Source organism: Pristiophorus japonicus, chromosome 8, assembly GCF_044704955.1.
Source record: "Pristiophorus japonicus isolate sPriJap1 chromosome 8, sPriJap1.hap1, whole genome shotgun sequence".
Taxonomy (NCBI): Eukaryota; Metazoa; Chordata; class Chondrichthyes; family Pristiophoridae; genus Pristiophorus; species Pristiophorus japonicus.
In genome coordinates this window covers 185,736,496-185,746,467 of record NC_091984.1, presented here as the reverse complement: position 1 = coordinate 185,746,467, position 9,972 = coordinate 185,736,496, and the positions used below count along the sequence as shown (strand labels likewise).

General features: G+C 47.7%; 1 protein-coding gene across 2 annotated transcripts in view; it reads right to left on the bottom strand.

Moving 5' to 3' along the window:
• Positions 1-621: 621 nt before the first annotated feature.
• The window catches only part of acads (acyl-CoA dehydrogenase short chain), a 246,413-nt gene continuing 237,062 nt past the window's right edge, over positions 622-9,972 (bottom strand). For both annotated transcript variants that reach the window (XM_070886307.1, XM_070886309.1), the window contains one exon: positions 622-1,690. In XM_070886307.1, coding sequence (XP_070742408.1) covers positions 1,538-1,690 — 153 coding nt within the window. In that variant the 3' untranslated portion in view covers positions 622-1,537. The remainder of the gene's footprint in view (positions 1,691-9,972) is intronic.

Here is a 9,972-nt window from a genome sequence, read left to right as displayed (position 1 = left end):
GATTTGTTGCACAGCAAGCTCCCACAAACAGCAATGTGATAATGACCAGATAATCTGTTTTACTGGTGTTGGTTGAGGTATAAAATATTGGCCAGGACAGCGAGGATAACTCTCCTGCTCTTTGTTAGCACAAAGTAGGTAGAGATCTAGTGTTGCAGATTGCCAGCCAATCTTCCAATCATGTTCATCCAATCTCTGGGGACCCAATTGGAAAGTATACTCTCTTGTACCTCAATCACTGCCGAATATATGGACTGGAAATGTCACTTGACTCATTGCATTGTATTGATTTATATTGACCAATCTTCAGGCAGTTTAGGATAGTCAATATCAGATGATAGAATCGAGCCCACATTAAATTAGACCTTGGTTCGGACAAATGTAGAAGACTGATTGGCTCTCAATGCAATCAATAGGTGTTCTGGGAAAATCCAACCTACTGGAGTTCATCTTTATTAACATCACATATCTTTCACCTTAGCCACATACTTTCACCGACCAAGCCTCGCAGGCAGAGTTCCTGATTAGATCATGTTGAACTAACCCCATAACTTTGCTGCTTATTCTTCAAAAATATATAAATTAAATGGTCTGTATATCTGTTAAAAAAATATATGTTTTATTAATTAATTCAACAAGAGTTAGCAGTATTCTCAATTACTGCTGCAGTGGCAGATTCTGGTAAGACATTAAGATAATGTGCTTACTGCAGCTGACAAATTCACAATGACAGTGTAGAGAAAGATTCAATTGCTAAATAATGATTCCAAACTAAAAGTTGTCAAGGAGAAAATGTGTTTATCAGCTCCTCTATGCGGGACTGAATCAGCCGCAAGAACCCAATCATATTTTATGAAGTATAAATTAATTTATATCTGCAATGTAGAAAGCAAAGATCAGACAGAATATCATTACACTGTGCACAGCATGAAAGTGACTTGGGCATCGCAGGGAAGATTACCTCTGTGCGCCAGATGTAGTGAACGCCTATGTGCGTGCTTTTTAAATAAGTTTACAAATCTAGTGCACAGAGGAAATCTTCTCCCCGCCCCCGCCCCTGTGACTCCTCCAGCTTGGGTGTAATTTTATACTGCAACGGAATGAGCTATCAGAGATGTGTAGCCCACATGACATACAAAAGTGGCAGGAAGAGAGCAAATGATGCAAAATTCCCATCAGCTTACTTGGCAGGGAAGATGAGCGATTGAGAAGCAAATTTTACTGTGCAATCTATCATCACTGAGTATCTTGTGTACTGGGTTTAAAGCCATTGAACATTTTAAATGATAAATCATTGAGTTTATTTCTGGTTTTAAATGTGATCCGTGGCTGTGGAGTACTCTTGCAATGTTGTGACATCTTAATTCAACTTGCTTGATATTATAACAAATTTACTTCCAATTTGTAAAAACCTTTTCATATTTGAGGTATCAGAATTATATCACAGATCAGATTAGAATTTTAGTTCCTGTTTACCAGCACTGTGGTTGCATTAGGCACATACAGCATTGTCAGTAGATTGTTCCTGAAGACGCCCTTAACCTTTGTATCCTTTTAGCAACTGGTTGGCAATGACTAGCCGCTGGATTTCACTAGTTCCTTCATAGATCTCAGTTATGCGGGCATCACGATAGTGCCTCTCTGCTGCCATATCCGTTACGTAACCCATACCTCCCAGAATCTGCATGGCCTAAACATAGGAGGAAACAGAAGTCAGGCTCGAGTAAACAACTGACAACGCAGTAAATAGAAAACGGGGCAGCCTTGTGAAAAAATATAACATGCATTTTGTGGAGTTGTTGTACAGTTTTATTACACGATGCTCACAGGAGAATAAAATGGCACATTGAGGTTGTTGATACAGTTCGGCACACATTGGGAACCTCATGCTTTAGAGGAGAGGATCAGAGAAATTTGGTGACATCCTTCAGGCTCAGCAAAGTCAGAGAGATTACAAGGTCCTGCCTACATAGGGAATCTCACAGGGCCGGGTAGTTGCGTTCAATCAGGGACTTTTACAGCAGAATCAAATGGAGGCGAATCATTGACAGTTGTTGACCGTGTTCCAAGTTGCCCTTTCTTATTTTCCATGTGGGACAGTTTGTATATGGGGGTGGGGCGAGTGTTTGAATCAAGTAGGTCACCAAGAAAGGGCTCCAGGCTGCCTGGTGCTTCTGGAGCATCAGGAGGGTCTGTACATTACCCGTTTCACATGTTTTATCATGGGGAGGGCTGCACTATGCCACTGGGGGGGAGGGAGGGGTGAATGCATCTTCTTGTGACCTTCACTAACGGTTGCATTACCTTAAGCAGTGCTGGTGATTGTCGGTTCCATCATGTTGTCTGTGGCCTCCTGGACTATTGCCTAGGACAGCTACATGGGAAGGGGCAGGGGCACAAGCATTTCTGATCACAGCCATGCCCCAGGGAGGGGTATCATCTGTGGGAGTGATGTACACTTTCTGCTGCAGCTGGTAGTGAGAGAGCCCACAACTGTCCCATCTTCACTACCTTTCTCAGATGTTGCCAGCCAGGGTCTTAAGCACAGCAATTCCAAGACCTTAACAGGCACATCATGTCTAGGTTCTCAGGGGGCGGCAAGGAACTGCAAATAGGTCCAACCACTTCCTGTTTCACGCACCTGAAGGAGGGCTCAGTCTTCCTAGTCTCAGGCACTATTACTGAGTGGCCCAGTTCCAGAGAATTATGGCCTCGGAGCTAATCAGCACACAAACTTGTGGCTGGGCATGGAATTCACAGCCACCAAAACAATCCCTCTACAGCCTGCTCTTCAAAGAAGGTAGACAAAGGCTGTTAAACACCCAACAGTATTAGCCTGGAAAGAAGCTTCGAAAGTACCTCCGAAACCCGCGACCCCTACCACCTGGAAGGACAAGGGCAGCAGGCACCTGCAAGTTCCCCTTCAAGTCACACACCTTCCTGGCTTGGAAATATATCGCCGTTCCTTCATCGTCGCTGGGTCAAAATATTGGAACTCCCTCCCTAACAGCACTGTGGGAGCACCTTCTTCACACGGACTGCAGCGGTTTAAGGCGGCGGCTCACCAACACCTTCTCAAGGCAATTAGGGATGGGCAATAAATGCTGGCCTTGCCAGCGACACCCACATCCCAGGAACGAATAGAATCATAGAATGGTTACAGCACAAAAGGAGCTGATTCGGCCTGTCAAGCCCTTGCCGGCTCTCTGCAAGAGCACCTCAGCGAGTCCCACTCCCCTGCCCTTTCCCGTAGCCCTGCAATTTATTTTCCTTCAGGTACTTATCCAATTCCCTTTTGAAAGCCACTATTGAATCTGCCTCCACCACCCTTTCAGGCAGTGCATTCCAGATCCTAACCATTCGCTGCGTAGAAAAGTTTTTCCTCATGTTGGCTTTGGTTCTTCTGCCAATCACCTTAAATCTGTGTCCTCTGGTTCTCGACCCTTCCGCCAATGGAAACAGTTTCACTCTATCTACTCTGTCCAGACCCCTCATGATTTTGAATACCTCTATCAAATCTACTGTCAACCTTCTCTGCTCTCAGGAGACCAACCCCAGCTTCTCCAGTCTATCCATGTAACTGAACCATTCTTGTAAATCTTTTCTGCACCCTCTCTAAGATCTTCACATCCTTCCTAAACTGTGGTGCCCAGAATTGGATACAATACTCCAGTTAAGGTCGAACCAGTATTTTAGAAAGGTTCATCATAACTTCCTTGCTTTTGTACTCTATACCTCTATTTATGAAGCCCAGGATCCTATATGCTTTTTTAATCGCTTTCTCAACCTGCCCTGCCACCTTCAACGATTTGTGCACATATATCCCAAGGTCTCTCTGTTCCTGCATCCACTTCAAGATTGTACCATTTAGCTTATATTGCCTCTCCTCATTCTTCCTACCAAAATGATCACTTCGCACTTTTCTGCGTCCTGCAGCAGCAAAGAGTGACATTCGTGAGTTTGGTAAGTGGGTGAGTTCGAGCAAGTGGGGGTGGCAGGTGCTGTTTTGTCTTGTTTTTCCTACCAGTGCTGACACTAGAGCGACTGATAAGGAGTGCAAGAGTAGGAGATGGAGGCCCAGAGACCAGCCCAACCAGCTGCAGACAAAGATAGAGGAGTGCGAAATCAAGAGGTGAGGTCACAGCCAAGCTGGTAAGTGGTTGGCTGTTCAACTGGTAAGTATAACTCTCTTTTAGACTGACTTTTAGATTGGTTTAATTGGCAGCGAACTACTAAGTAGCTGTTTGGTGTTTAAGTAAATTTTAGTAAGTAAATTAATTTAAGGGTTAAGTCATGGCAGGAGAGCTCGGACCCGTGTCATGCTCCTCCTGTGCTATGAGGGAAGTCCCTGACTACTATGTGTGCGGGAAGTGTGTCCAGCTGCAGCTCCTGACAGACCGCATGACGGCACTGGAGCTGCGGATGGACTCACACTGGAGCATGCGTGATGCTGAGAATGTTGTGGATAGCACATTTAGTGAGTTGGTCACACCGCAGGTAAGGGTTAGGACAGATAGTGAATGGGTGACCAAGAGACAAGGCAAGAGCAGGATGGTAGTGCAGGAGTCCCCTGCGGTCATCTCCCTCCAAAACAGATATACCGTTTTGGATACTGTTGGGGGAGATGACTTACCAGGGGAAGGCACCAGCAGCCAGGTTCATGGCACCATGGGTGGCTCTGCTGCACAGAAGGGCGGGAAAAAGAGTGGGAGAGCGATAGTGATAGGGGACTCTATTGTAAGGGGAATAGATAGAAGTTTCTGCGGCCGCAACCGAGACTCCAGGATGGTATGTTGCCTCCCTGGTGCAAGGGTCAAGGATGTCTCGGAGCGGCTGCAAAGCATTCTGCAGAGGGAGGGTGAACAGCCAGTTGTCGTGGTACATGTAGGTACCAACGATATAGGTAAGAAGCGGGAAGAGGTCCTACAGGCTGAATTTAGGAAGCTAGGAGTTAAATTAAAAGTAGGCCCTCAAAGGTAGTAATCTCTGGATTACCAGTGCCACGTGCTAATCAGAGTAGAGGGAGCAGGATAGTTAGAATGAATACGTGGCTTGAGCAATGGTGCAAGAGGGAGGGATTCAAATTCCTGGGACATTGGAATCAGTTCTGGGGGAAGTGGGACCTGTACAAAAGGGACGGTCTGCACTTGGGCAGGACTGGAACTGATGTCCTGGGGCTAACATTTGCTAATGCAGTTCGGGAGTGTTTAAACTAATATGGCAGGGAGATGGGAACCTATGCAGCGAGACAGGGCGAAGTAATATGGGGCCCAAGTTTCCACACGCGCCGAGAACGGCGCAGTCCCGACCTGGACGCCTGTTTTTCGTGCCACAAAGTGCGCCTAAAAAAATCCTCGGTATTCTCTATCTCCCTGCAGGTCCTCTGGCCCTCGGCGCGGCGCAGCGCAGCACGAGCTGTGGGGGGGCGGAGCCAGGTCCCTGCGCTAAAACAGTGCCGGGACCTCTGCACATGTGCGCTACAGTGGGCACGCAAGTGCAGTAGCTCCAGGCGCCCGAAACTGTGTGGGAGGGGCCCGAAGCATGCAGCCCCTAGCCCTGGCCGAATGGCCTCACTGGGGCTGCGTGAATAAGGCTCCTCCCACGGCCAGCTCCTGCTTCACCCCGCCCCCCCCCCCCCCCCCGGCCTCCGGAACGGACCCGACCCCGACACCCGCTCCCCCCCCCCCGAACTGGACCCGACCCGACTCCCACCCCCGACTGGACCTGACCCGACCCGACTCCCGCTCCGCCCCCCTCCCCCCCCCGACTGGACCCGACCCGACCCGCGCTCCTGCTCCCGCTCCCCCCCCCCCACCGACTGGACCCGACCCGACCCGCGCTCCTGCTCCTGCTCCTGCTCCCCCCCCCCCTCCTCCGGACCGGACCCGACACCCGCTCCCCCGCACCCCCCCCCGGACTGGACCCAACCCGACTCCCCCCCCCCCGACTGGACCCGACCCGACCTGACTCCCGCTCCCGTTCCCCCCCCCCCCCCGACTCGACCTGACCCGCGCTCCTGATCCCGCTCTCCCCTGCACCCCCCCCCCCGGACCCGACCCATGCTCCCACCCCCACTGGACCCGACCCGACTCCCGCTCCACCCCTCCCCCCCGACTGGACCCGACCTGACCCGCGCTCCTGCTCCCACTCCCCCCCCTCCAACTGGACCCGACTCGACTCCCGCGACCCCCCCCTGAACTGGATCCGACCTGACCTCCCCCTCCCTCCCCCCCTCTCTCTCCCTCCCTCCCCCCTCTCTCTCCCTCCCTCCCCCCCTCTCTCTCCCTCCCTCCCCCCCTCTCTCTCCCTCCATCCCCCCCGACCCGAACTGAACCTCCCCTCCCCTCCCCTCCCCTCCCCAACCCAACGCCACCCACCTGTAAATTTGGTGATGGGGACGGGCCCTGCCCGAAGTCTCGGGCCGGTCCGTTCAGCCTTCGGTCCCGAAAGGCCTGCCTGAAGCACTTTCACACAGGTAGGAAGATGGTTTATTTAATCTTTTCTTTGCTTATAAATGTTTATTCAGGTTGGATTTATTTGTATAATATTTGTATAAGTATAAATAAGGATTTATTATAGAATTTAATGACTTCCCTTCCCCCCTCCCCCCCCCCCCACCTCGTTCTGGACGCCTAATTTGTAACCTGCGCCTGATTTTTTAATGTGTAGAACAGGTTTTTTCAGTTCTACAAAAATCTTCACTTGCTCCATTCTAAGTTAGTTTGGAGTACGTTTTCACTGTGGAAACTTTCAAATCAGGTGTCAGTGGCCGGACACGCCCCCTTTTGAAGAAAAGATTCTGTTCCAAAGTGGAACTGTTCTACCTGACTAGAACTGCAGAAAAAAAAATGTGGAGAATTGCGATTTCTAAGATAGTCCGTTCTCCACCAGTTGCTCCTAAAAATCAGGCGCAAATCATGGGGAAACTTGGGCCCCTAGAGTCAGAAACAGATGTAGAAAGGTAAAAAGCAATAGTGGAAGGCCGAGTAAACAAAGGCAAGAAAGAAAAAGGGCCACACTATATCATAATGCTAAAAGGACAAAGGGTGTTAAAAAAACAAGCCTGAAGGCTTTGTGTCTTAATGCAAGGAGTATCCATAATAAGGTGGATGAATTAACTGTGCAAATAGATGTTAACAGATATGATGTGATTGGGATTACAGAGACATGGCTCCAGGATGATCAGGGCTGGGAACTCAACATCCAAGGGTATGCAACATTCAGGAAGGATAGAATAAAAGGAAAAGGAGGTGGGATACCATTGCTGGTTAAAGAGGAGATTAATGCAATAGTTAGGAAGGACATTAGCTTGGATGATGTGAAATCTATATGGGTAGAGCTGCAGAACACCACAGGGCAAAAAACGTTAGTGGGAGTTGTGTACAGACCTCCAAACAGTAGCAGTGATGTTGGAGAGGGCATCAAACAGGAAATTAGGGGTGCATACAATAAAGGTGCAGCAGTTATCATGGGTGACTTTAATATGCATATAGACTGGGCTAACCAAACTGGAAGCAATACGGTGGAGGAAGATTTCCTGGAGTGCATAAGGGATGGTTTTCTAGACCAATATGTCAAGGAACCAACTAGGGGGGAGGCCATCTTAGACTGGGCATTGTGTAATGAGAGAGGATTAATTAGCAATCTCGTTGTGCGAGGCCCCTTAGGGTAGAGTGACCATAATATGGTGGAATTCTACGTTAGGATGGAGAATGAAACAGTTAATTCAGAGACCATGGTCCAGAACTTAAAGAAGGCTAACTTTAAAGGTATGAGGCGTGAATTGGCTAGGATAGATTGGCGAATGATACTTAAGGGGTTGACAGTGGATGGGCAATGGCAGACATTTAGAGACCGCATGGATGAACTATAACAATTGTACATCCCTGTCTGGCGTAAAAATAAAAATGGGAAGGTGGCTCAACCGTGGCTATCAAGGGAAATCAGGGATAGTATTAAAGCCAAGGAAGTGGCATACAAATTGGCTAGAAATAACAGCGAACCCAGGGACTGGGAGAAATTTAGAACTCAGCAGAGGAGGACAAAGGGTTTGATTAGGGCAGGGAAAATAGAGTACGAGAGGAAGCTTGCAGGGAACATTAAAACGGACTGCAAAAGATTCTATAGATATGTAAAGAGAAAAAGGTTAGTAAAGACAAACGTAGGTCCCCTGCAGTCAGAATCAGGGGAAGTCATAACGGGGAACAAAGAAATGGCAGACCAATTGAACAAGTATTTTAGTTCGGTATTCACTAAGGAGGACACAAACAACCTTCCGGATATAAAAGGGGTCAGACTGTCTAGTAAGAAGGAGGAATTGAGGGAAATCCTTATTAGTCGGGAAATTGATGGGATTGAAGGCCGATAAATCCCCAGGGCCTGATGGTCTGCATCCCAGAGTACTTAAGGAGGTGGCCTTGGAAATAGCAGATGCATTGACAGTCATTTTCCAACATTCCATAGACTCTGGATCAGTTCCTATGGAGTGGAGGGTAGCCAATGTAACCTCACTTTTTAAAAAAGGAGCGAGAGAGAAAACAGGGAATTATAGACTGGTCAGCCTGACATCGGTAGTGGGTAAAATGATGGAATCAATTATTAAGGATGTCATAGCAGCGCATTTGACAAGAGGTGACATGATAGGTCCAAGTCAGCATGGATTTGTGAAAGGGAAATCATGCTTGACAAATCTTCTGAAATTTTTTGAGGATGTTTCCAGTAGAGTGGACAAGTGAGAACCAGTTGATGTGATGCATTTGGACTTTCAGAAGGCTTTCGACAAGGTCCCAAACAAGAGATTAATGTGCAAAGTTAAAGCACATGGGATTTGGGGTAGTGTACTGACATGGCTTGAGAACTGGTTGTCAGACAGGAAGCAACGAGTAGGAGTAAATGGGTACTTTTCAGAATGGCAGGCAGTGATTAGTGGGGTACCACAAGGTTCTGGGCTGGGGCCCCAGCTGTTTACATTGTACATTAATGATTTAGACGAGGGGATTAAATGTAGTATCTCCAAATTTGCGGATGACACTAAGTTGGGTGGCAGTGTGAGCTGCGAGGAGGATGCTATGAGGCTGCAGAGCGACTTGGATAGGTTAGGTGAGTGGGCAAATGCATGGAAGATGAAGTATAATGTGGATAAATGTGAGGTTATCCACTTTGGTGGTAAAAACAGAGAGACAGACTATTATCTGAATGGTGACAGATGTAGTGCTTACTACTAGGGGGATCAAGGGGTATGGCGAGAAAGCAGGACTGTGGACTGAAGTTGCATGTTCAGCCATGAACTCATTGAATGGCGGTGCAGGCTCGAAGGGCCGAATGGCCTACTCCTGCACCTATTTTCTATGTTTTCTATGTTAAATTTCATCTGCCACGTGTTCACCTATTCCACCAGCCTGTCTATATCTTCTTGAAGTCTATCACTATCTTCCTCACTGTACTTCCAAGTTTTGTGTCATCTGCAAATTTTGAAATTGTGCCCTGAACACCCACATCCAAGTCATTAATATATATCAAGAAAAGCAGTGGTCCTAGTACCAACCCCTGGGGAACACCTTCCTCCAGTCCAAAAAAAAACCAGTAACTCCTACTCTGTTTCCTGTCACTTAGTCAATTTTGTATCCATGCTGCCACTGTCCCTTTTATTCCATGGGATTGAACTTTGCTGTCAAGCCTATTATATCATCATCATCATAGGCCGTCCCTCGAGGCACTTTATCAAACGCCTTTTTGAAGTCCATGTACACCACATCAACTGCATTGCCCTCATCAACCCTCTCTGTTACCTCATCAAAAACTCAATCAAGTTAGTTAAACACGATTTGCATAGATCAAGTTAGTTAAACACGATTTGCATAGATCATAGATTTAAAATTATTGACAAAAGATCTAGACAGGAGATGAGCAGAAATGTTTTCACTCTGCGTTGTCAGGATCTGGAATGCCCCACCAAGAAAGGTGGTGGAAGCT